Raw genomic sequence first — 27,469 nt, 5'->3', positions numbered from 1 at the left:
CTCGCTCGGGGGGAGAAAACCCTCTTGGGGAGGGAGGCAAATGAATGTGCTACAACCTTCATTGTGAAACCCTTCATCATCCTGTCAAGTTTGGTTGAGATTGCATACGTAACGACAGAATGCATTGGCGTCAAAACTTCATCAGACAGACAGACACAAATGGCGTATTTTGGTGTGATGATGAACTATGGAATATATTCCGACAACTGAGTTGGCTATGCTGTTATGGTGATAATACAGACCACAACTGATATTTTGAAAATACAAAATCATGGTTTTGAAAAGTTTAAATGAATGAATGAATGAATGAATGAATGATCGTTTTAAGGCCATTTTCCCTGCTAGAGCGGGGGTTAGCCTTGCGGGCCCCATGACAATCATGGTTCCCTGTTTGAGGCAATGTTTTTATGGCCGGATGCCCTTCCTGACGCCAACCCTTGGTCGCCTCTTACGATGCACAGGGATACGGTGTACCTATTCTAAACCGGGGTACACACCAGGATCATTCATCCCAGCAAGCTGGTACTCAATTTGCCGACCTCGGAAGGATGACAGGCTGAGTCAACCCCCCTGGCGTTAATTCAGCGATCGACCGGGATTCGAACCCAGGATCCTAGGATCCAAAGCCGGCACCCTAACCGCTAAGCCAAAACAATTAAAAAATACAAGTACCATCCAAAATTGTTTTGTATATTTTTATTCTAAATATGAAGTAAAATGAGTGAAATTGAGTCGTTTGAAAAACTAAAATTCAAGCAATCATCAGATTTTAGTGAAATATCTTATATTTGACCTTTGACTTTTGACCGAAATTTGTTTTTTGTAAAATATACAAAATACCTTTTATAGACATCTATCTATGATATAGGACGGTTTTAAATCTATTTATGAGGTTAGATCTGCACCAATATAGCACTACTTATAAAATAAGCCCCCACCCAACCCCCGAGATGACATTTGACCCCATAAATGACCTTAAATGCAAAACTTCAGCACGGCATCCCCCCCAAGTGATGGTCGTCACACCTTAAAGAACATTTTAATCATGGATGTTGGACAAACAAAAAATGGCATCAAAACCTTTTTAGTCGTCTTTTTGGCCGAGCAGGCAGAAAGGTAAGGGAGTATGTACCATCACATGTCGTCAGCTAATGTTTGTGATGTGATTTTGGTAAGACGTACAGCACATCCTTTGGTATGACATGACTGGGGTCAGGTTTAAATTGTCAACCTTCCATACTCAGAGCAGACACCCAACAAAACCATGACACCACCAAGTCTGCTTGATGCCCTGTCGATGGCCTCCCCCTTTGTTGAAGTTTATTGTATGTGGACTTATTTCATTAACTTGATATTTCCTATTCTGTTGGGTGATCAGTATGTAAACATACTGTGACGTCACATCCATTTCCGGGCGCCTTTGCAGTGATCACTTCTGGTTGGACACTGGCCTCATCTCTGAATCCCTCGATTTGCAATGCTATTGGTCTTTTTCCTGTTCTATTGGATGATGAGTCAGGTGCACATCCAACTGTTCAAGTCCTGGCTGGTCGTACACCTCGAGAGCGAGAGCACTGCGATTTCCACCTAAGTCAGATCTTCATGCTTTTTTGGATCATAACCTCCCCTCACCCTTCCCTACTCATCCAAACCGACAGGCCAGACATCACATTTACCGCAAGGAACCGAGAAGAAATCGTAAATTTGGTCCACCATCTTGGTTTTCATGTGCTGTTTGCATCGTCAGGTTTATTTTTACCTGCAACATTTGTTGCAAGAGCTTTACTGTTGTTGGGGTTGCTGGTCATGTTGGTGAGATTCTTGAAATGTGCATCCATTGCATGGACACCTATTGCTCGACTCTGCCCATCAGAGCTGGGACGAAATGGTATGGTTGCCATCTTGGTTCCTGGTGGGCCTCACATTGCACCTGTACAGTCGGTTGCTGATTATACACTGTCCGGCTTTGTTTAGGTCGAGTGTTAATTAGTAAGGTTTAATCAAGCCCGTACATTTCCTCCATAAAAATATTGTTACATAATTTTTTTTAATGGCATCACACGCTCGTTTCCAAAGTGGGACATTACCACATTTTAAAATCTTAATTAGCTTCAAATCTGCCCACAATTTCACCCTAAGGAGAAATTAGACACATTAGCATTTTAAACTTGGAAAAGCATCATGTGAGAAAAATGTACCAATTGATGGAGGACTTGCTTGAGAAATTAAATCCAGTGATAAATCGAGATCAGGTAATGCCACAACCAAAGCTTCGGTAAAGGTTTTCAGGTTTAAAATAATAATTTTCAACCTTAAAACACTTGATCGAAATGACAAGTCAAGGAGAACAAATGGAGAAACTCAAACAAATCGCTTCCAACAAGATTTTAATTTCCATCACTCAAATCAAGGAAATCCAATCCAATGCATTAAATGTGAAGCTGCACAAAACAAAACACCATCATCTTCAGCAACTGTATCAAGAAATCACCGTCAGACCTTCAACACTTATTTGCTTTGTTTACCCTGAACCTTCGCACCGGTTGACGCTTTACAGGTATCACTGGAGCGATCAGAATCAACACGGTCCTGGTGCGTTGCATCGATCACCTGGTTCAACTGAGCTTTGCGCATGGAGTCAAATGCCATATTGAAAGACTGGAAAGCGCCGGTTAAATTGACACGCCCGCTCTCTGCAACACATTGGATCCCGACAGAACTCTTCTTGAACACTTCTCGCCCAGCCTTGCTCGACACAGCAACAAGCCGACGGTAAAAGTCAAGGGACAAGGAGCTTGGTTCAACTTTCTCTCCATCAGGACTTTCACCTTCTGCAGGATGCACAGGTATTAGTGTCGACATAAATACAAAAAAAAGAAAAATAGCACCACGTCCACACAAAGTGACATACCTGGCTTATCTTCTGGCAGGTATCGATCCACCTGAGACAGCATAGAATCTGCACCTGACAAAAACACCTGTCCAAACTTGGTTTTCAGTAGCGAGTCTGTACCATCCAACATGGCCTGCTTAGATCTCTCAAAACCCACTTCGAGCTGGGACGTGGACCAATCCAGAAAAACACCCATACGTTTTTGGGCAATTTGCAAGTTCTTCTTCACATCATCAAGTACCTGCAAACAAGGCAGTACCCACCAATCACTGTACAAAACATTTAAATTACTCTCAGATCACAACAGGTACATTTATCAAGGCAAATTCGGACAAGCATTACTACAAGATGTTGGGTACGTGGCAAGGACAAGATGATTAGATTTTGGTGAAGATCCGGGTATGGATCTGGATATTTTAAAGTGATCCTTCACCACCGAGTCAGAAAAGCGATATCTCAGTTGTGTACGGATTCAGGCGAAACCTTTGATATGTTGAGTGCGACAAGGACAAAGATTTGATTTCGGTGAAGATCCGAAGAGTTTTTTTTTTTTCAGTCACAGATTCTGATGAAATGGTGGTGGTTTATGTGTTCTGTGACCGAATTGATTAATAATTTAATTTTTTAATGATTATTATTTATTTATTTTCATTATTAATCATTTATTTATTTTCTCTCATTTGGCCAACATCTCAGGCACCTTTTGAGCTCGGAAGCTAATATTTGGACATGAGTGACCAAGTGATGTGGCTATCAAGGATATTTTTGATTTATTGATTAATCATTTAATTGATTAATCATTTAATCGATTAATTATTTATTGATTAATTAATTATTTATTGATGAATCAATTAATTATTTAATTTTTTATTATCGACTTATTTAATTAAATTTCTAAAAGATACATCTTCAGATGAAGCACGAGTGGTTTTGTTATGCTATTAGCCAATTGATTAAGAAAATATTTGGTGATAATATTTTATTGATTTTAATGACAATTAATCAATTAGTGTACACCTCTCCCTCCCAATGCAGCCTCAATGAGCTGCACTGCGGTATTGCCGGGCGCCGGAGGCACCCCGGCAATGCCGCGCTGTAGGATATTTAATTATTTGGCATGGCGGCGGTGTACTTTGAATGTATGTACTTGTTTTCTGGTTTTCTTTCTTGCTTGTTTGTCAGGGTGATCTCAGCCATCCTTTGCACGAGGAAGCTGAAATTTCGGCACAATGGTGAGCAAGTCTTTTCAAAAACGGTATTTGTTTTTTGATTAATCAATTAATTGAAGTTATTTAATTATAAGCGATTAATTAAGTACTTATCTAATTAATCAAATTTCCTTTCTCTTCTGACCATTAACTCTTAACTCAGGCACCTTTTGAGTTAGGAAGCTGATATTTGAACATGCCAATGACCAGGTGATTTGGCTGCAAAGGCTATTTTTGATTAATTAATCAATTAATTATTTAATTATTCGATTATTGACGATTTTTTTTTTTAAAGTTAGATTCTGATGAAATGGTAGTGGTTTATGTGCACTATGACCGAATTAATTAATAATTTAATTTTTTAATGATTATATGTATTTATTTTCATTATTAATCATTTATTTTCTCATTTGGCCAATATCTCAGTCACCTTTTGAGCTCTGAAGCTAATATTTGGACATGAGTGACCAAGTGATGTGGCTATGAAGGATATTTTTGATTTATTGATTAATCAATTTATCAATTAATTATTTAATTATTTGATTAATTACTAAAAAAAATAAAAAATTCCCCAGTTAGATTCTGATGAAATGGTGGTGGTTTATGTGTTCTGTGACCGAATTGATTAACAATTAATTTTTTTAATGATTATTATTTATTTATTTTCATTATTAATCATTTAATTAATTTAATTTTTAATTTAATTTTTTTAATTTAATTTAAACCTAGGATCCTGGGTTCGAATCTTGGTCGATCGCCGAATTAACGCCAGGGGGGTTGACTCAGCCTGTCATCCTTCCGAGGCCGGCTAATCGAGTACCAGTTCACTGGTAATTTCCTGTTTGTCGTTGAAGGCGGCAAAAAGGGTTGGCGTCAGGAAGGGCATCCGGCCGTAAAACATTGCTTCAAAAAGGGGACCAAAAAACAACAACTACCACGGTCCCGGAAAAGTTATTAATCATTTATTTATTTTCTCTCATTTGGCCAATCTCAGGCACCTTTTGAGCTGGGAAGCTAATATTTGGACATGAGTGACCAAATGATGTGGCTATCAAGGATATTTTTGATTTATTGATTAATCATTTAATCGATTAATGATTTATTTATTGATTAATTATTTTTTGATTAATCAATTAATTATTTAATTTTTTATTAATGACTTATTTAATTCAATTTCTAAAAGATACATCTTCGGATGAAGCACGAGTGGTTTAGTTATGCTATTAGCCAATCGATTACGAAAATATTTTGTGATAATCATTTGTTGATTTTAATTATACAATTAATCAATCAATTAGTGTACACCTCTCCCTCCCAATGCAGCCTCTGCTATGAGCTGCACTGCGGTATTGCCGGGCGCCGGAGGCACCCCGGCAATGACGCGCTGTAGGATATTTAATTATTTGGCATGGGGGCGGTTTACTATGAATGTATCTGTACTTGTATTATTTAATATTTTCCTTCAATGCAATACGGTTGCCACACCATGTGACCAATGTGATTAATTTAATATTTCAATACAAATGGGTCATACATCTGGCACATGCAATTTCAGATTTTTTTTAGGATAAGGAATTTGATTAAAACATTTTTGGCTGGTATACCACTTCACCTATGTCATCATTATCATGCATTTGTTTCGCATTGGGAGGATTTGACAATGTGCCAAGTTTCATTTTTTTTTTTTTTTCCATTAAGCAGTTTGAGAAATAATTTTTAATTATTTGCATTTATTCCAAGATGGCTGCCATACCAAGTGACCCATGACGTCCCAATTATGATAACATTCTGCATGGGCGTCACTGAACCTGAAAATTTGTCTTAATCGGACATATGGATGCTGAAAAAATAAATAAAATAGGTTTAGCCCGAAAAGATTCACCACCCGAAAACATGCCTCTGGCCACCTTTGGGGGTGGAGGCATAAAAAGCTTGAAAGGTCCACACATCGAACACGAAGCCCTAATAGATGGAGAAAAATGGATGAGATCACCAAGGGTGCAGCATCACAAGGAGATACAGAATGACTGCCTCCATTCCCATACCTTGTTTGCAGGTTGGTGCAAGAGCGGAACTCTTTCTTCTACGAGATCCAAACCCCGGCATGCGAGCTCATCGACAAACTCAACTGGAGAAAATAAAGTTTGGAAACTCAAAGATCACATTGATTTATCGATACGAGTCGAACACAAAGGGGTCGATTTCAAAAACTACCCAAAACAATCTCCATCCTTCTCCAGAATAGATCACAAAACAAAAATTGGCATCGAATGGAAAAAGTTCCACAAAGTTAACTCGAACAATACGACTGTCGCCAATATGTCTCCGCATAGTCCCACAATGGGTAGATGCCCTCATTCACCGTCCTAAAAATAAACAAGTTTAACTTAAATCCCTTCAGCTGTTTTCAAGTATCACATCGATTGGTGAAGCGGTTTCAGAGAAGGGATTTTTTTTTAATACATCTTTGTATTAATACATTCAGTATACCACTTCACCTATGACATTAGCATGCTTTTGTTCCCCATTGGGAGTACTTGACAATTTGCCAAGTTTCACATTCAGAGGTTTGAGAAATAAATTTGAAAATTAAATATTTTTTTTGCCAAAGGTGCCAAAAGGAACAAACCAAAAATTTTAATGAAAACATTCTGCATGGACGTCACTCCTACCCTGAAAGTTTTGTCTCAATCGGACATATGGATGCTGAGAAAAACGAGGTTTAGCCCGTGCGGACGGAAGTACGGACAACCCGAACGGAGGCATAAAAATAAATGTCTAAACAGAGGTTGAGGCATCACGTCCGATCTGGAAAGATTGACTCACTCTGTGGATGAAGAATGTTAGCGATTGGTTGGATCCCACTGGAGGCGATCGCAGCTACCCTCGTGACGCCCTGTTCCACCATATTACCAAAAGAGAGAAGTCCAGGCCTCGACTCCTTCCCACACTTGTAGGCCTGAACCAACTCATCCACAGCAGAACTGAACAACGGTAGTGAATACAATCGCTGAACGACATTCTGTGGACAAAAACAGGAAGGTAAAACAGCGAGTGGACATGTCAACTTCTAAAACATTATGGGACTGGCCGATTGAGGTCTTCATGACAATTGATGATCGGTGCCAAAGGGACAAACTAATCTTCTCAATCAGGTTAAATGAACATCCATCGAATAGGTCATTAGTTTACATCTCAGTAAAAAGGGAGTTATCGGTTAAACAGTTAGACACCCACCCACCACCCACCAATCCAAACACAGCACTTCCACCACCCACCAATCCAAACACAGCACCTCCACCACCACCAGCCAATCCAAACAGCACCTCCAGCACCACCCAATCCAAACACAGCACCTCCACCACCACCCAATCCAAACACAGCACCTCCACCACCACCCAATCCAAACACAGCACCTCCACCACCCGCCAATCCAACCAGCACCTCCACCACCCGCCAACCCAAACAGCACCTCCACGACCAGCCAATCCAAACAGCACCTCCACCACCCGCCAACCCAAACAGCACCTCCACCACCACCCAATCCAAACAGCACCTCCACCACAACCCAATCCAACCAGCACCTCCACCACCATTCAATCCAACCAGCACCTCCACCACCACCCAATCCAACCAGCACCTCCACCACCACCCAATCCAACCAGCACCTCCACCACCACCCAATCCAACCAGCACCTCCACCACCATTCAATCCAACCAGCACCTCCACCACCATTCAATCCAACCAGCACCTCCACCACCATTCAATCCAACCAGCACCTCCACCACCACCCAATCCAACCAGCACCTCCACCACCACCCAATCCAACCAGCACCTCCACCACCACCCAATCCAACCAGCACCTCCCCCACCACCCAATCCAACCAGCACCTCCACCACCACCCAATCCAACCAGCACCTCCACCACCACCCAATCCAAACAGCACCTCCACCACCACCCAATCCAAACAGCACCTCCACCACCCCGACCCAAACTCACCCCCAACCAATCACGTTTAATTCCCCGCGGATTTGCCGATGATCCCACTCCCAATTATGAACCCACTCGAAATCGATCCAGGATGTTCACATGAAAAACCAAAGAACTCACCTTGGTACCGACGGTCTGAACCTCCGCGGACATCTCGTTCAAAACAAAAAACCGTTTTCACGGGGAGAGAAACGAGCAGGATAACCTGGACTAATCAAGGTGCCCAACACCAGGAAAAGAACCGGAACGACAGCACAGAGAAAGGAATAACAAAACGAATGAATTTCTCCCTTTTTATACAAGAAACACAAACACCTGCTCCTCTGACGTCACACCACATCACACCTTCAATCAAAAATTTCACCGAAATACTCATTTTATTTCCCTCCAAGAACTTATTGAAACAATTAAATTTACCCAAACATGGAAAACCCTCGATGTTTCCACGTGACCCCATTTGTGTGTTTCTCGTGTACTTGAAGGTGTTCAAGAAAACCCGCACGTGGCAGGTGGACATTTGGCCCACTACACCTGTGCTTCATCAATTACTGACGTTCAATGTATGAACCAATCCGAACCACGCACCTTCAAACTTCCCATCTGGATCCTTTCAACATCTCCAGGACAGGATACCGGCACACAATGGCCGTCTCCTTTCGAGGGGACTTTCATGTTCACATCTTCATGCAGAGGAGACAACCGGCTTTACATCCTGAATGTCCCCAGAGCACGTGACTTTTTCTCTATCCACGACTTATTTGATCAAATTAAAATGTCAATTTGTGGAATAATGACGTCATGTCTGTGACCGAGAGATGTTCCTTGTTCGTCTTCACCCCCTTTCAAAAATTTCACCTTTTGCTGCTTTATAGCCTGGAAATAAAATGCATAAATTCAGACATTTTCCACCTTCATTTACACATCATAACCCACAACTTCCAAGTGAAAAACAAATTCTACAAATTTCAGAAAATTAATTAAAAATACAAAACTAAAATATCTTGGTTGGATGAGTGTCCACCCCCCTGAGTTAATACTTGGTGGAAGCACCATTGACAGCAATTACAGCTGGGAGACTGTTGGGATACAGTAGGTTTCTACCAACTTTGCACACCTTGATTGGGCAATATTTGCCCATTTTCATGTACAAAACTGTTCAAGCTCAGTCAAGTTGCATGGGGAGCGTTGATGGACAGTAATCTTCAAGTCATGCCACAGGTTTTCAATGGGATTTAGGTTGAAGCTCCGACTGGGCCACTCGAGGACATTTATCTTTTTGTTCCTTAGCCACTCCAGTGTAGCTTTGTCTGTGTGCTTCGGGTCGTTGTCATACTGAAAGGTGAACTTCCGTCCCAATTTCCACTTTATTTCAGGGGGCAGCAGGTTTTCCTCGAGGATTATTTTTCTGCATTTTGCTCCATCCGTTTTCCCTTCTGTGCTGACAAGTGCCGCCGTCCCTGCTGATGAAAACATCCCCCATAACATGATGCTGCTACCACCATGAAATTAAATATATTATGATTATTTATTCATTTTTATTATAAAATCAATTAATCAGTTAATTATTGCACACCGCTCCCTCCCAATACCATCTCTACGTGCTGCAGGTGGTATCACCAGGCGCTGAAGACACCCCAGCAATGTCGCACGCTGGAGTATGTTATTTATTTATTTGGCATGGGGCAGTGTACTTTGAATGTAGTTCTACTTGTTTTTACTATTTTTGGGACTTTGATGGCTGCAGTGCTATTTTTTTCAATATACATATTTGTATTTGTACCAAGGTACCGATATGAACCAATAATCGATACTTTCATTGTGTAAAACGTGCAAAGGGATAAATCTAAAACCCATGATTGGTACTTTCATTGTGTAACATAAACTAAGATACCAATATGAAATGAGGATTGGTACTTACATTGTGTCAATGTATTAAGGTACCAATATGAACGCAATATCGGTACTTTCATTGTGTAAAATTAACCAAGGTACTAATATGAACCAAGGATGTGCTGTGATATCTTTGCTGTTTTAAAATGTGATTTTTTTTTTAGCTCTTTCAATCAGGACAAGAATAACGAGAGCAACGCGACTGTGTCGCCAATATGCCTCCGCATAGTCCCACCACGGTAGATGTCCACGTTCACTGTCCTAAAATACACAAGTTTGATTTAAATCCCTTCAGCTGTTTTCAAGTATCACATTTTCACCAGCCATGACAGGTTTCACATCGATCGGTGAAGCAGTTTCAGAGAAGTGATGTTTTTTAAATATCAGCTTTCAAGCTTTCAAGCTTTGTTTTTTTTTTAAAGCTAATATGGCTGCCATGCCACATGACGTATGACTTTAAAAAATGTACACTCTGCATACGTATGGGTAGGGGATCACGTTTGTGAAGTTTCCTGTTGATCGGATAAGGTTCCTTTTTCTATTCAAGATGGCTGCCAAACCACATGACCTACATCATCATCATTTTCAAACTATATGCAACAGTGCTGTAAGATGATATTTGTAAAATTTCGCATCGATAGGGTAAGCAGTTTCAGAGATATAATTATTTAATATTTTCCTTCAATCCAATATGGCTGCCACACCATGTGACCAATGATGTTTTCGTGGTCATCTTTTAATCGCCATGCCTAGTCAATGACACACGTTAAGTGTCGAGTCAATCGATTTGATGGTTTGGGAGATGTTTTTTTCAAAGGTTTTAGGTTAAATCCAATATGGCTGCCAAACCATATGACCTATGATGTCATAAATTTAATATTTCAATAGAAATGGGTCATCGATCATGTGCATGCAATTTCAGATTTTTAGGATAAGGAATTCGATGAAAACATTTTTGGCTGGTATATCACTTCACCTATGATGTCATCATTATCATGATTTTGTTCCCCATTGGGAGTACTTGACAATGTGCCAAGTTTCAAATTTTTCCATTGAGGGGTTTCCGAGAAATAATTTTTAATTATTTGCTTTTAATCCAAGATGGCTGCCATACCACGTGACATATGACGTCGCAATTATCATAAAAAACATTCCGCATGGATGTCACTCCTACCCTGAAAGTTTTGTCTCAATCGGACATATGGTTGCTGAGAAAAACGAGGTTTAGCCCGTGCGGACGGACGGATGGACAAGCCGAAAGTACAATGCCTCGGAATTTTACCCCAGGCGTCGGCGGAGGCATAAAAAAGCGTCCTTTTTGTTTTACCATTGAGGTATTTTACCCCAGGCTTCCAACTCGGCAATAAGTAATTGATAGACGTCCTCATGGCTCAACTCACGTTCAAGCAGTGTAATTAATAGGCCGATACATACTCACTGGGGTAGACCAAGACTTCATCTGAACGAGGTTTCACCATCTACCTGTTTTTCAGTTTTATATGAAGTGTTGTGTATACATGGATATCAAGTAAATCAGTTGCAAATTGATGATTTATGTGACATTGACCTTTTCACCTCAAAAACAATAGGTTTCCAGCTTTTCACCACCTCTATCAGGTGGTGAAGTTTCGTGAAGATCGGAGTAAAAATGTGACCTGTAGGCATTTGACAAACAAACAAAAGGACGTCAAGCAGAGCACGAAACTTGCAAGATACACCCCCCCAAACCCCGCCAACCCCCCCCCCCCCCCAAAAAAAAGGTTGCCATTGATTCATGAAATTGTCCATCTCATCAAGATTAAAATTGACGATCCTGATCAAAGCTTGGGTCAACAGGAAGAAAAATGATTTTCAGATGAAAATTGATGATTTTAGAAGTTTGACCTTGACCTGACCTTTGTCCTTTTGACCTCATGCAGTTGTTTTCCCAATTTAGTGATGCACTATGTAATTGCTGTTGAATTTTCAAGTTAATAAGATGAAAAGTGATGATTTTTCTGATTAGAATTGATGATTTTATAGGTTTGACCTTGACTTGACCTTTTGACCTCAAAAATAGTTGGTTTCCCAAATTAGTGACTCAATATACAAATGCTGTTCAAATTTCAAGCCAATTGGATGAAAAATGGCAATTTTAGAAATTTGACCTCCAGATGACCTTTGGCTTCAAAATCAATAGGCTTCTCAATTGTGATGATTTCTACAACGTTAAGTTTCATGACGATCGGTTTAGAATTGTCACCTACAGACGAGTGACAAATAAGCAAACAACAAGATGTCATGCAGAGCACGATACTTACAAAATCCAACCCCCCCCCCCCCTTCCAAAAAAAGGTTGCCATTGATCAATGAAATTGTCCATTTCATCAAGATTAAAATTGACGATCTTGATCAAAGCTCGGGTCAATAGGATGAAAATTGACGATCTTGATCAAAGCTTGGGTCAATAGGATGAAAATTGACGATCTTGATCAAAGCTTGGGTCAATAGGATGAAAATTGACGACTTTGATCAAAGCTTGGGTCAATAGGATGAAAATTGACGATCTTGATCAAAGCTCGGGTCAATAGGATGAAAACTGACTATCTTGATCAAAGCTCAGGTCAATAGGATGAAAATTGACGATCTTGATCAAAGCTTGGGTCAATAGGATGAAAATTGACGATCTTGATCAAAGCTCGGGTCAATAGGATGAAAATTGACGATCTTGATCAAAGCTCGGGTCAATAGGATGAAAATTGACGATCTTGATCAAAGCTCAGGTCAATAGGATGAAAATTGACGATCTTGATCAAAGCTCAGGTCAATAGGATGAAAATTGACGATCTTGATCAAAGCTCGGGTCAATAGGATGAAAACTGACGATCTTGATCAAAGCTCGGGTCAATAGGATGAAAACTGACGATCTTGATCAAAGCTCGGGTCAATAGCATGAAAATTGACGATCTTGATCAAAGCTTGGGTCAATAGGATGAAAATTGACGATCTTGATCAAAGCTTGGGTCAATAGGATGAAAATTGACGACTTTGATCAAAGCTCGGGTCAATAGGATGAAAATTGACGATCTTGATCAAAGCTTGGGTCAAAAGGATGAAAATTGACGATCTTGATCAAAGCTTGGGTCAAAAGGATGAAAATTGATGATTTTAGATGTTTGACCTTTGACCTTTTAACCTCAAAATAGTTATTTTTTCTAATTCAGAGACTGAATATGCAAATGCTGTTCAACTTTCAAGTCAAATCGGATGAAGATTAACGATTTTAGAAATTCGACCTCAAGATGCTTCTGACCTCTAAATCAATAGGCTTCTCAGTTGAGACTACCTCTACAACTTGGTTAAATTTCATGACGATCGGTTTGGAGTTGTGACCTAAAGGCGAGTGACAAACAAACAGACAGACAGAATAACAAAGTCAACTGACCAATATATTTGAAAAACATTCGATTTGGAAAGTAACAAACAGAAAAACAGAGACAGAGAATCACAGTCCAGACTCCAGACCAACCAATAAAATATCTTCGATTTCGCAAATAACAAACAGAACTAAAAACTGGAGCAACACTCGGTGGAGCGCGAACCTCCGCAAAGGTTGAACAGTTTACATTTTGTATACCACTGATAGGCCAGATCGGGATTTGGACTTGAACCAAAATTTAATCAGCTTGTTCATCACCGACCCAACTCATCCACCAAGTTTATCATAAGTTATCCCAAACTTTTTGAAATATCATGTTATAAATCGTTTTTGGCTCTCAGTCTCAGTAAATCATCAATGAGATGGAAACGCGTGTTTGTGTCATTGCCTTGCAGATCAGATGACACACAGATTGTGATTCCCATCATGCGGACCTCTGTGGTATTTATCGTGGGATTATTGGTCTCTTCAAATCAGCCTTGGATATGCAACATTGCTCAACAACACAATGATAAATAACTGTCGATCATCATCCTGAAATATCTGGAACAACCTCCTGTGGTGATGAAAGAGATGCGATGGGGGAGATTTTGCGTCATGCACTTGGTTTGGTTGTGCTGTGTGGTTTGGTTGTGCTGTGAGATTCGATTGTGCTGTGTAGTTTGGTTATGCTGTGTGGTTTGGTTACACTGGGTGTTTTGGTTGTGCTTTGTGTGGGTGTTTTATAAGGCAGCCAAAAAGGCTGCAAAGCAAGAGGTAGCAAAGGCGCAGGAGGCATGTAGGAAAATGTCCGGAGAATGCTTGGATTTGGAAGAGGGTCAGAGAGCGGTATTCAGGATTGCAAAGCAGATAGCAAAAGAGAGGTGTGATGTGATGGGGGTGAGTTGCTTGAAGGATGAAGTGGGACAAATCGTTGTGGACCCAGAAGGAATTAAAGGAAGATGGAAGAGATATATGGAAATACTGTTGAATGCAGAGAATGAATGGGATGGCAACAGAGAGAGTAACCCAGTTTTAGGACCGGCAGAGAAGATAACCGAGAAGGAAGTTGAGGAAGCGATAAAAGCAATGAAGAGTAGAAAAGCGGGAGGGCCGAAGGGAGTTGTGGGAGATATGTTGAAGGCAGCAGGAAGTTGGGGTGTGAAGAGAATGACAAAGATCTGTAAACTGGTGGTGAAAGAAGGCCGCATTCCAGTGGATTGGGAACTGAGTACCCTCGTCCCTCTGTACAAGGGGAAAGGTGGCCCTCTGGACTGTGGCTCATATCGAGCGATAAAGTTATTGGAGCATGGAATGAAGGCTTTGGAAAGGGTGTTGGAGAGGAGGATAAGGAAGAAAGTGAAGACTGACGAAATGCAGTTTGCATTTATGCCAGGAAGAGGAACGACAGATGCGCTTTTTATTGTGAGGCAGTTGCAGGAGAAGCACATGGAGAAGAGTAAGAAGTTGTTTCTTGGGTTTGTTGATCTGGAGAAAGCATTCGATAGGGTTCCACATGAAGTAGTGACATGGGCATTGAGGAAGTTAGGAGTGGAGGAATGGTTGATCAGAGTAGTGATGGCAATGTACAAAAGAGCGCGCACAGCTGTAAGGACGGACGGAAACAGTGGTGAGTTTGAGGTGAAGGTGGGAGTGCATCAGGGGTCGGTACTAAATCCACTACTATTTGTAGCTGTGATGGAGGTGCTGGCTCAGAACGTAAAGGAGGGTTTACCGTGGGAATTGTTGTATGCAGATGATCTGGTGTTGATTGCAGAAAGTATTGATGGACTGAAGGAGAAAATGAACAAGTGGAAGGAATGTTTGGAGACAAAAGGTCTGAAGGTGAATATCGGAAAAACGAAGGTGATGGCAAGTGGTAAAGCATGTGGTGAGGTGAAAAGAACTGGGAAGTGGCCGTGTGCTGTGTGCAAGAAGGGTGCCGGAGTGAATTCCATTCAATGTACAATGTGCGCTGAATGGGTTCATCAAAAATGTAGTGGTTTGAGAGGGTCATTAACCAGTGTGGCAGCTACATTCAAGTGTAAGGTGTGCACAGAGGGAGCTGCAGATGGAAGAAATGTTGAGTTGGATCTTGGAGACGGCGTGAAGCTGGAAGGTGTGAATACATTTTGTTACCGAGGAGACATGCTGAATGGAGAAGGTGGATCAGACTCAACGGTTGCTGGAGTGAGATGTGCATGGAAGACGTTTCGGGAACTGAGTGGCGTGCTGACGAGGAGGGGAGGGTCGTTGAAGCTGAAGGGAAAGGTGTATGCCGCATGTGTGAGAAGTGTTATGATTTATGGGAGCGAGACATGGGTAATGAACGTAGAGCAGCAACGAAGGCTGGAAAGGGTGGAAATGCGAATGCTTCGGTGGATGTGTGTAGTATCGTTGAAAGAGAGGAAGACAAATGATGAATTGCGAAAGATGATGGGAATAGAGCCTGTGATGGATGCTGTGAAGAGAAAGTTTGAGATGGTTTGGTCATGTGTTGAGGAAGGATGAAAGTGACTGGTTCAGAAGTGATGGAAATGAATGTAGAAGGAAGGAGAGGACGGGGAAGATGGATAAAGATGGTGGAAGAAGAAATGCGGGCAAGGGGGTCAAGGGGAGATGCAGAAAATAGGGCAAAAATTGAGAAGATCGTCACGGGGACCGCAATGCTAACCCCCGCTCTTGCAGGGAAAATGGCCTTAAAATGCCTGTTGTTGGTTTGTCCTCATTTGTCCATCCATTGTGTGTGTGTGTCCATTCAGTTATGAGCAGTGTGTGATTTGGTGGTTGTACTGGGAGGGTTTTGGGGCCACAAACAAAACTTTTTCGGGCCACCAAAATCCTCGGGCCTGCCCTGGTTGCAGGTCATGTTGGTGAGATGCTTGAAATGTGCACCCATTGCATGGACTCCTGTTGCTAAACTCCGCCCATCAGAGCTGGGACGAAATTGTATGGCTGCCATCTTGTTTCTTGGTGGGCCTCACACATTGCGCCTGTACAGTCGGTTGCTGATTATACACTGTCCGGCTTTGTTTGTGTCGAATGCTAATTAGTAAGGTTTAATCAAGCCCGTACATTTCCTCCCTAAAAATATTGTTACATAATTTTTGAATGGCATCACACGCTCGTTTCCAAAGTGGGCCATGACCACATTTTAAAATCTTAATTAGCTTCAAATCTGCCCACAATTTCAACCTAAGGAGAAATTATAGAGACACATTATAATCATTGTAAACTTGGAAAAGCATCATGTTAGAAAATGTACCAATTGATGGAGGACTTGTGAAATTAAATCCAGTGTTAAATCGAGATCAGGTAATGCCACAACCAAAGCTTCGTTAAAGGTTTTCAGGTTAAAAATAAAATAATTTTCAACCTTAAAAACACCTCATCGAAATGACATCAAGGAAGAGAACAAATGGAGAAACTCAAAATCACTTTCAACAAGATTTTAATTTCCATCACTCAAATCAAGGAAATCCAATCCAATGCATTAAATGTGAAGTTGCACAAAACAAAACACCTCCATCTTCAGCAGCTGCAACAAGAAATCACCGTCAGACCTTCAACACTTTTGCTTTGTTTACCCTGAACCTTCGCACCGGTTGACGATTTGCAGGTATCACTGGAGCGATCAGAATCATCACGGTCCTGGTGCGTTGCATCGATCACCTGGTTCAACTGAGCTTTGCGCATGGAGTCAAATGCCATATTGAAAGACTGGAAAGCGCCGGTTAAATTGACACGCCCGCTCTCTGCAATACATTGGATCCCGACAGAACTCTTCTTGAACACTTCTCGCCCAGCCTTGCTCGACACAGCAACAAGCCGACGGTAAAAGTCAAGGGACAAGGAGCTTGGTTCAACTTTCTCTCCATCAGGACTTTCACCTTCTGCAGGATGCACAGGTATTAGTGTCGACATAAATACAAAAAAATAAAATAGCATCACGTCCACACAAAGTGACATACCTGGCTTATCGTCTGGCAGGTATCGATCCACCTGAGACAGCATAGAATCTGCACCTGACAAAAACACCTGTCCAAACTTGGTTTTCAGTAGCGAGTCTGTACCATCCAACATGGCCTGCTTAGATCTCTCAAAACCCACTCCGAGCTGGGACGTGGACCAATCCAGAAAAACACCCATACGTTTTTGGGCAATTTGCAAGTTCTTCTTCACATCATCAAGTACCTGCAAACAAGGCAGTACCCACCAATCACTGTACAAAACATTTAAATTACTCTCAGATCACAACAGGTACATTTATGAAAGCAAATTCGGACAAGCATTACTACAAGAGGTTGGGTACGTGGCAAGGACAAGATGATTAGATTTTGGTGAAGATCCGGGTGTGGATCTGGATATTTTTAAGTGATCCTTCACCACCGAGTCAGAAAAGCGATATCTCAGTTGTGTACGGATTCAGGCGAAACTTTTTTGATATGTTGAGCGTGCGACAAGGACAAAGATTTGATTTCGGTGAAGATCCGAAGAGTTTTTTTTTTTTCAATTACAGATTCTGATGAAATGGTGGTGGTTTGTGTGTTCTGTGACCGAATTGCTAAATAATTTAATTTTTTAATGATTATTTATTTATTTTCATTATTAATCATTTATTTATTTTCTTTCTCATTTGGCCAATATCTCAGGCACCTTTTGAGCTCGGAAGCTAATATTTGGACATGACAGTGACGAAGTGATGTGGCTATCAAGGATATTTTTGATTTATTGATTAATCATTTAATCGATTAATTATTTATTGATTAATTAATTATTTATTGATGAATCAATGAATTATTTAATTTTTAATTATATTTCCAAAAGATAGGTCTTCGTATGAAGCACTAGTGGTTTCGTTATGCTATTAGCCAATTGATTAAGAAAATATTTTGTGATAATCTTTTATTGATTTTAATTACACAATTAATTAATCAATTAGTGTACACCTCTCCCTCCCAATGCAGCCTCAATGAGATGCACTGCGGTATTGCCGGGCGCCAGAGGCGCCCCGGCAATGCCACGCTGTAGGATATTTAATTATTTGGCATGGCGGCGGTGTACTTTGAATGTATCTACTTGTTTTCTTGTTTTCTTTCTTGCTTGTTTGTCCGGGCGATATCTCAGCCATCCTTTGCACTAGGAAGCTGAAATTTCGGCACTAAAAAAGTGAGCAAGTCCTTTTTCAAAAACGGTATTTTTTTTTTGATTAATCAATGAATTGAAGTTATTTAATTATAAGCGATTAATTAAGTACTTATGTAATTAATCAAATTTCCTCTCTTCTGACCATTAACTCAGGCACCTTTTGAGTTAGGAAGCTGATATTTGAACATGCAAATGACCAGGTGATTTGGCTGCAAAGGCTATTTTTGATTTATTAATTAATCAATTAATTATTTAATTATTCGATTATTGACGATTTTTTTTTTTTAAAGTTAGATTCTGATGAAATGGTGATGGTTTATGTGTTCTGTGACCGAATTGATGAATAATTTAATTTTTTAATGATTATTTATTTTCATTATTAATCATTTATTTATTTTCTCTCATTTGGCCAATATATCAGGCACCTTTTGAGCTGGGAAGCTAATATTTGGACATGACAGTGACCAAGTGATGTGGCTATCAAGGATATTTTTGATTTATTGATCAATTAATCAATTAATTATTTAATTATTCGATTAATTACTAAAAAAAAATTTTTTCCCCCAGTTACATTCTGATGAAATGGTGGTGGTTTATGTGTTCTGTGACCGAATTGATTAACAATTTATTTTTTTAATGATTATTTATTTATTTTCATTAATCATTTATTTATTTTCTCTAATTTGGCCAATATCTCAGGCACCTTTTGAGCTGGGAAGCTAATATTTGGACATGACAGTGACCAAGTGATGTGGCTATCAAGGATATTTTTGCTTTATTGATTAATCATTTAATCGATTAATTATTTATTTTTTGATTACTTATTTTTTGATTAATCAATTGATTCTTTAATTTTTTATTAATGACTTATTTAATTAAATTTCTAAAAGATACATCTTCGGATGAAGCACTAGTGGTTTAGTTATGCTATTAGCCAATTGACTAAGAAAATATTTTGTGATAATCATTTGTTGATTTTAATTATACAATTAATCAATCAAATAGTGCACACCTCTCCCTCCCAATGCGTCCTCGATGAGCTGCACTGCGGTATTGCCGGGCGCCGGAGGCACCCCGGCAATGACGCGCTGTAGGATATTTAATTATTTGGCATGGGGGCGGTTTACTATGAATGTATCTGTACTTGTATTATTTAATATTTTCCTTCAATGCAATATGGTTGCCACACCATGTGACGAATGTCATTAATTTAATATTTCAATACAAATGGGTCATACATCAGGCACATGCAATTTCAGATTTTTTTTGGATAAGAAATTTGATTAAAACATTTTTGGCTGGTAAACCACTTCACCTATGTCATCATTATCATGCATTTGTTTCGCATTGGGAGGATTTGACAATGTGCCAAGTTTCATTTTTTATTTTTTTTGCCATTAAGCAGTTTGAGAAATAATTTTTAATTATTTGCATTTATTCCAAGATGGCTGCCATACCAAGTGACCCATGACGTCCCAATTATGGTAATATTCTGCATGGGCGTCACTCTGACCCTGAAAATTTGTCTTAATCTGACATATGGATGCTGAAAAAATAAATAAAATATGTTTATCCCGAAAAGATTGACCACCCGAAAACATGCCTTTGGCCACCTTTGGGGGTGGAGGCATAAAAAGCTTGAAAGGTCCACACATCGAACACGAAGCCCTAATAGATGGAGAAAAATGTATGAGATCACCAAGGGTGCAGCATCACAAGGAGATACAGAATGACTGCCTCCATTCCCATACCTTGTTTGCAGGTTGGTGCAAGAGCGGAACTCTTTCTTCTACGAGATCCAAACCCCGGCATGCGAGCTCATCGACAAACTCAACTGGAGAAAATAAAGTTTGGAAACTCAAAGATCACATTGATTTATCGATACGAGTCGAACACAAAGGGGTCGATTTCAAAAACTACCCAAAACAATCTCCATCCTTCTCCAGAATAGATCACAAAACAAAAATTGGCATCGAATGGAAAAAGTTCCACAAAGTTAACTCGAACAATACGACTGTCGCCAATATGTCTCCGCATAGTCCCACAATGGGTAGATGCCCTCATTCACTGTCCTAAAAATAAACAAGTTTAATTTAAATCCCTTCAGCTGTTTTCAAGTATCACATCGATTGGTGAAGCGGTTTCAGAGAAGGGATTTTTTTTTAAATACATTTTTGGCTGGTATACCACTTCACCTATGACATTAGCATGCTTTTGTTCCCCATTGGGAGTACTTGACAATTTGCCAAGTTTCACATTCAGAGGTTTGAGAAATAAATTTGAAAATTAAATATTTTTTTTGCCAAAGGTGCCAAAAGGAACAAACCAAAAATGTCAATGAAAACTTTCTGCATGTACGTCACTCCTACCCTGAAAGTTTTGTCTCAATCGGACATATGGATGCTGAGAAAAACGAGGTTTAGCCCGTGCGGACGGAAGTACGGACAACCCGAACGGAGGCATAAAAATAAATGTCGAAACAGAGGTTGAGGCATCACGTCCGATCTGAAAAGATTCACTCACTCTGTGGATGAAGAATGTTGGCGATTGGTTGGATCCCACTGGAGGCGATCGCAGCTACCCTCGTGACGCCCTGTTCCACCATCTATCTATAATTCCAGTAATCTCTGTTTGTACGTCTGTACGTTTGTACGTCTGTTTGTCTGTGACCGCTGTTTCTCGACAACCACGGGTCCGATATACTTTTAACTTGCCAGGTATATTGCTGGGGACCCGAGGATGTGCCTTTTCAAGGTTTCATATTAATCGGACAATTACTTACCGAGCTATGTCCAAAAAACGATTCAACCAATCAGAGAGCAGCGAACGATCGCGTGTGCCGAACGTGGAGGACACACTCTGCCTCGGATGGCACATTTGAGAGCGTATTCATTTATTTCACGTTTGCAAACTATGTTGGCGTTAAACTATGTTTTAAAACTAATAAAACCGAATTTGCGATTCATTCGCTTTCCTGCGCGTTTGTGCACGCGATGGCGATTTCTTTACCAAACTCCGGAAGCCGTTCGCTTTGGACCAAACCATTGCATGTAAATAGAGGGGGGGGATTGTCACCGTACTCGCAAGCCGTTCGCTTTGGACCAAACCATTTCATGTAAATAGAGGGGGGGGATATAATTTTAGATATAGATATAGTACGGGCAATGCCCTAGCCCTACCTAGTATTACCAAAAGAGAGAAGACCAGGCCGCGACTCCTTCCCACACTTGTAGGCCTGAACCAACTCATCCACAGCAGAACTGAACAACGGCAGTGAATACAATCGCTGAACTACATTCTGTGGACAAAAACAGAGGTAAAACAGCGAGTGGACATGTCAACTTCGAAAACATTATGGGATTGGCTGATTGAGGTCTTCATAACAATTGATGATCGGTGCCAAAGGTACAAACTAATCTTCTCAATCAGGTTAAATGAACATTCATCGAATAAGTCATTAGTTTACATCAATAAAAAGGGAGTTATCGGTTAAACAGAGTTAGACACCCACCCACCACTCCCAATCCAAACACACCACCTCCACCACCCACCAATCCAAACACAGCACCTCCACCACCGGCCAATCCACCAGCACCTCCACCACCACCCAATCCAAACAGCAGCTCCAACACCAGCCAATCCAAACAGCACCTCCACCCAATTCAAACAGCACCTCCACCCAATCCAAACAGCACCTCCACCCAATCCAAACAGCACCTCCACCCAATCCAAACAGCACCTCCACCCAATCCAAACAGCACCTCCACCCAATCCAAACAGCACCTCCACCCAATCCAAACAGCACCTCCACCACCCACCAATCCAAACACAGCACCTCCACCACCCACCAATCCAAACACAGCACCTCCACCACCCACCAATCCAAACACAGCACCTCCACCACCCACCAATCCAAACACAGCACCTCCACCACCCACCAATCCAAACACAGCACCTCCACCACCCACCAATCCAAACACAGCACCTCCACCACCACCAAATCCAACCAGCACCTCCACCACCACCCAATCCAACCAACACCTCCACCACCACCAAATCCAACCAGCACCACCACCCCGACCCAAACTCACCCACAACCAATCACGTTTAATTCCCCGCGGATTTGCCGATGATCCCACTCCCAATTATTAACCCACTCGAAATCGATCCAGGATGCTCACATGAAGAACCAAAGAACTCACCTTGGTACCGACGGTCTGAACCTCCGCGGACATCTCGTTCAAAACAAAAAAACGTTTTCACGGGGCGAGAACCGAGCAGGATAACCTGGACCAATCAAGGTGCCCAACACCAGGAACAGAACCGGAACGACGGCACAGAGAAAGGAATAACAAAACGAATGAATTTCTACCTTTTTATACAAGAAACACAAACACCTGCTCCTCTGACGTCACACCACATCACACCTTCAATCAAAAATTTCACCGAAATAATCATTTTATTTCCCTCTAATAACTTATTTGAAACAATTAAATTTACCCAAACATGGAAAACCCTCGATGTTTCCACGTGACCCCATTTGTGTGTTTCTCGTGTACTTGAAGGTGTTCAAGAAAACCCGCACGTGGCAGGTGGACATTTGGCCCACTACACCTGTGCTTCATCAATTACTGACGTTCAATGCATCAACCCATCCGAACCACGCACCTTCAAACTTCCCATCTGGATCCTTTCAACATCTCCAGGACAGGATACCGGCACACAATGGCCGTCTCCTTTCGAGGGGACTTTCATGTTCACATCTTCATGCAGACGAGACAACCACCTTTACATCCTGAATATCCTCAGAGCACGTGACTTTTTCTCTTTCCATGATTTATTTGATAAAATCAAAATGTCAATTTGTGGAATAATGACGTCATGTCTGTGACCGAGAGATGTTCCTTGTTCGTCTTCACCCCCTTTCAAAAATTTCACCTTTTGCTGCTTTATAGCCTGGAAATAAAATGCATAAATTCAGACATTTTTCCACCTTCATTTACACATCATAACCCACAACTTCCAAGTGAAAAACAAATTGTACAAATTTCAGAAAATTAATTTAAAATATTGTTGCGGATCTCAGCGTCGGCCTTTCCCCTTTCCAAGGGGGGATTAGTCCCCTTGTCTTTTACTAGCCGACGGGACCCGGGACCTCTGACGTCCTTTCCGGACAGCGTTAAATAGGGTTTTAGGACTATGAATTCGCTATTACCTAAGTACTAACGCTGTCCAGAAACGAGGAAATAAGCCCCGCCCGAATCACGGGTGTTAGTGGAAACGCCGAGAGGTAGCGACCCGTGACCAGAGCCGTTATCAAGGACTAACCTGATCCAAGTGTTTTTTTTTGTTTGTTTTTTTGTATACAAGATCGAGGCTCGTGAAAGAGCTAACATTAATCACACAAAAAGACAAACCGACACACAAAACACAAAAAACAAGGCGAGCGGCAGACAAGATGGGGAGAGAGGGGGAAGGACACAAACACAACATTTGAGAGCAGGGACATCGGGAGGACTTGGGGGGAGGTGGGAGAGGAATAAAACATATGAACACTGCAAGGACTCTGGGGTGAATTACCGGGGGTAGAAAAGATCAAGGTTTTCGATGGGGGAAGATAAGAGATGGTGGTGAACAGCTGTTTTAAAGACCTGGAGGGAGGAGTGGGATTGAAGGGAGTTGGGGAGTTTGTTCCAGAGGTGGGAGAAAAGGGGAATGAAAGAGTGAAGGTGAGCAGAGAGCCTAGACTTTGGCAGTTTAACCATAAGAGGGTTGCAGGCAGATCTTGTGCGACCTGAAGGAATATTGGGGGGACAGAGCACAGAGAGAGCTGGGGGAGCAAGGCCGGAGAGGAGTCGGTAGAAGACAGAAAGACCACCAACCTGCCTGCGGTGAGTGAGTGAAAGGCCCTCGGAGTTGACTACATCGCAGGAGATTCCAATGATTCTGAAAGCTTTGGCCTCAACAGCGTGAAGCCGAGCAAGGTGTGAGGCAGGAGCACCAGCCCAGAGGGGGGAACAGTATTCCATTGAGCTGTGGATGAAAGCCTTGTATGTGGTGAGGAGCTCAGGTGTGCCAAGGAAGGACTTCGCACGACGGAGGATGCCCAGTCGGCGACTGGCTTTGGAGGCCAGCTTGGAAATGTGGTTTTCCCAAGAAAGATCATGGCAGATAGTGAGACCCAAAAGCTTGAGCGACAGAACTTCTTGGAGAGGATTGTTGAGAAAGTAGATGGGAGGGTTGTCCAGTCGGTCCTTTCGGAGAGACATTGTATGAGTGTGAGATTTGTCAGGATCGTGCCACACTTACCCAATGATGGAAATGACTGGAACGGTCGAATTTGCGAAGAAAAGGAATAACAGATTTATTCACACTTTGTACAATAAGAAGAAGAAGAAGAATACACAGTGCAGCCTTAAAGAGTCTTAACTTATCCCTGGACAAACGGGCCCGTTCACTCTCAGACACACTCACATGGGGTTGCAGATGAACAGGTCGATGGTCCAGGTATGGCATCCAGGCAGCTCGTTCTCCGATCCCCAACTCGCACCGCGAAGCAGATGAATCAGATGGCAGCGGCCAGGAGCCCTCCGCGTGTCGTTTGGCGCACACGGGGTAGTTATAGGGCGGACGGTAGGCTGGCTTTGGCGGTTACACTCGTGGCTCAGCCGCGTACGTAATAAGCGGACAGTTCGTCCAGGTTCAATAACCGCGAGCAATGCGCTTCTCCCTTCTCAACTCCCCGTCCTTTTCCAACCAGTCCTCTTGATACCAGCACTTGGCTCCCGTCCGCATCAAGTCCTTCAACACTGCACATCCCTTTCTCATCTCATCTCCAGCCAGACCTTCGTATCAGTTCTCATAAGGGCAGTCCTCTGTAAGCGCCTCTCCCTTCTCATCTGAGGTGGGGGCCTCGCGCCAAGGGTTTTATTGCCACGCCGTTGGAACCCTCTCGAACTCACCAGACGTTTCTTGCCACGCCCTATCAAACCATGCCCACCGAGCTCTGGTTGGCTGTTGCCCTCACCATCACCGCGTTCTGACGTGCTGCTTGATGCGGCCACACCTCGACTCTCGCGCTCCTCCCCCTTTTCAGGCCTACCTTGTGGTTACCCGACTAGCTTCGAGCGAAAACAAGGGCAGCGAACGCTGCTGGTGGCCAAAGCATAACAAACTGCTGCGGGTAGCCCAAAGCGTAACAAACGTGGGGATGCCAAATGGAGCGCGGGATCGAGTTTGCCCAAAGATAGAAATTGGAGGGTGGCCGCAAAATGAAAGGACCTAAGCTTATTATTTCTTTACACAACGCAGATGTTACTAGTGAAATGGCCGACTCTTACACATACTATGACATAACTAATTCTAATGGGCCTCCTTGTTGCTTGTGGACTAACTATGGGGGGCACACCTTTAACCTTTAATGATGTGATTTGTACAATTCTCAAAACCTCAACAATATAAACCCAGAATATCTTGGTTGGATAAGTGTCCACCAGACATGCAAATGCTCTTCAAATTTCCAGTCAATCGGATGAAAATTGAGGATTTTATAAATTTGGCTTATGTTGACCTTTTGGCCTATGGTGACCTCAAAAATACTTGGTGGTTGAATTCAGTGACCAGTTATGCAAGTCCTCTTGAAATTTCAAGTCAATTGGATGAAAACTGAGGATTTTAGAAATTTGGCCTATGTTAGCCTTCTGGCCTATGTTGACCTCAAAAATACTCGGTGGTTGAATTCAGTAACCATATATGCAAGTCCTCTTCAAATTTCAAGTCAATTCCATGAAAATTGAGGATTTTGGAAATATGGCCTATGTTGACCTTTTAGCCTATGTTGACCTCAAAAATACTTGGTAATTGAATTCAGTGACCAGTTGTGCAAGTCCTCTTAAAATTCAAGTCAAATATTGAGGATTTTAGAAATTTGGCCTATGTTAGCCTTCTGGCCTATGTTGACCTCAAAAATACTTGGTGGTTGAATTCAGTGACCATATATGCAAGTCCTCTTCAAATTTCAAGTCAATCGGATGAAAATTTAAGATTTTAGAAATTTGGCAAAGTTGGTGACCTTTGACCTATGTTGACCTTTTGACCTTTTGACCCCAAACACATTAGGCTTCTTGCTTATGACCAACTCTACCATTTGGTGAAGTTTCGTGAAGATCGGTTGAAAATTGTGACCTGTAGGCCGGTGAAAAACAAACAAACAAGAAGACGTAATGCTGAGCACGATACTTGCAAAATCCGCCCCCCCCAAAACCCCCAAAAAGTTATCCATCGAAACAGCAAATTGTCCATTTCATCAAGATTAAAATTGACGATCTTGATCAAAGCTTGGGTCAACAGGATGAAAAGTGATGATTTTTCAAATAAAAAAAATGATGATTTTGGAAGGTTGACCTTGAGTTGACCTTTGACCTTTTGACCTCAAAATAGTTAGTTTCCATATTTAGTGACTCAATGTGCAAATGCTGTTCAATTTTCAGGTCAATCGAATGAAAATTGAGGATTTTAAAAACTTGGCCTATGTTGACCTCAAAAATAGTTGGTGGTTGAATTCAGTGACCATCTATCTATAATTCCACTAATCTCTGTGTGTATGTGTGTGTGTATGTATGCGACAACGATTTCTCGACAACTACCGGTCCGATATACTTGAAACTTGCCAGGTATATTGCTGGGGACCCGAGGATGTGCCTTTTCAAGGTTTGAAATTAATCGGACAAGTACTTACCGAGCTATGGCGATTTAGCCGTTCGCCGTTCGCTTTGGCGTTGCGAATGGACCAAACCATTCCATGTAAATAGAGGGGGGGGGGGTTCTGTGGTCGTTGCGAATGGACGAAACCATTTCATGTAAATAGAGGGGGGGGATTGTCACTGTACTCGCAAGCCGTTCGCCGTTCGCTTTGGCGTTGCGAATGGACCAAACCATTTCA

General features: G+C 41.6%; 2 protein-coding genes across 2 annotated transcripts; both read right to left on the bottom strand.

Annotated features, from left to right (window-relative positions):
- Nucleotides 1-2,464: 2,464 nt before the first annotated feature.
- On the bottom strand, nt 2,465-8,338 carry LOC137419462 (perilipin-2-like). Its single transcript, XM_078771018.1, has 5 exons — nt 8,214-8,338; nt 6,928-7,123; nt 6,147-6,229; nt 2,912-3,134; nt 2,465-2,831 (listed from the first exon to the last, which is right to left on the bottom strand). Exons 1-5 carry the CDS (start codon nt 8,244-8,246, stop codon nt 2,509-2,511), a joined length of 858 nt encoding a protein of 285 aa, XP_078627144.1. The 5' UTR covers nt 8,247-8,338; the 3' UTR covers nt 2,465-2,508.
- An 8,536-nt stretch (nt 8,339-16,874) lies between these two features.
- LOC137419461 (perilipin-2-like) lies at nt 16,875-21,133 on the bottom strand. The gene is made up of 4 exons (XM_078778163.1): nt 21,052-21,133; nt 20,280-20,362; nt 17,352-17,574; nt 16,875-17,273 (listed from the first exon to the last, which is right to left on the bottom strand). The coding sequence occupies exons 1-4, from the start codon at nt 21,131-21,133 to the stop codon at nt 16,912-16,914; spliced, it is 750 nt and encodes a 249-aa protein (XP_078634289.1). The 3' UTR covers nt 16,875-16,911.
- Nucleotides 21,134-27,469: the final 6,336 nt, after the last annotated feature.

This window comes from Myxine glutinosa, chromosome 1 (assembly GCF_964187855.1).
Source record: "Myxine glutinosa chromosome 1, kmMyxGlut1.1, whole genome shotgun sequence".
Lineage (NCBI taxonomy): Eukaryota > Metazoa > Chordata > Myxini > Myxiniformes > Myxinidae > Myxine > Myxine glutinosa.
This window is presented reverse-complemented; position numbering and strand designations above follow the sequence as displayed.

Coding starts and splice junctions, on each gene's coding strand:
- LOC137419462 (XM_078771018.1), bottom strand. CDS start 8,246: ATGTCCGCGGAGGTTCAGACCGTCGGTACCAAG. Junction 3,135..6,146: donor TGCACCAACCTGCAAACAAG/GTATGGGAATGG, acceptor CCTTGTTTGCAG/GTACTTGATGATGTGAAGAA. Junction 2,832..2,911: donor CCTGCCAGAAGATAAGCCAG/GTATGTCACTTT, acceptor TGCATCCTGCAG/AAGGTGAAAGTCCTGATGGA.
- LOC137419461 (XM_078778163.1), bottom strand. CDS start 21,133: ATGGTGGAACAGGGCGTCACGAGGGTAGCTGCGATCGCCTCCAGTGGG. Junction 17,575..20,279: donor TGCACCAACCTGCAAACAAG/GTATGGGAATGG, acceptor CCTTGTTTGCAG/GTACTTGATGATGTGAAGAA. Junction 17,274..17,351: donor CCTGCCAGACGATAAGCCAG/GTATGTCACTTT, acceptor TGCATCCTGCAG/AAGGTGAAAGTCCTGATGGA.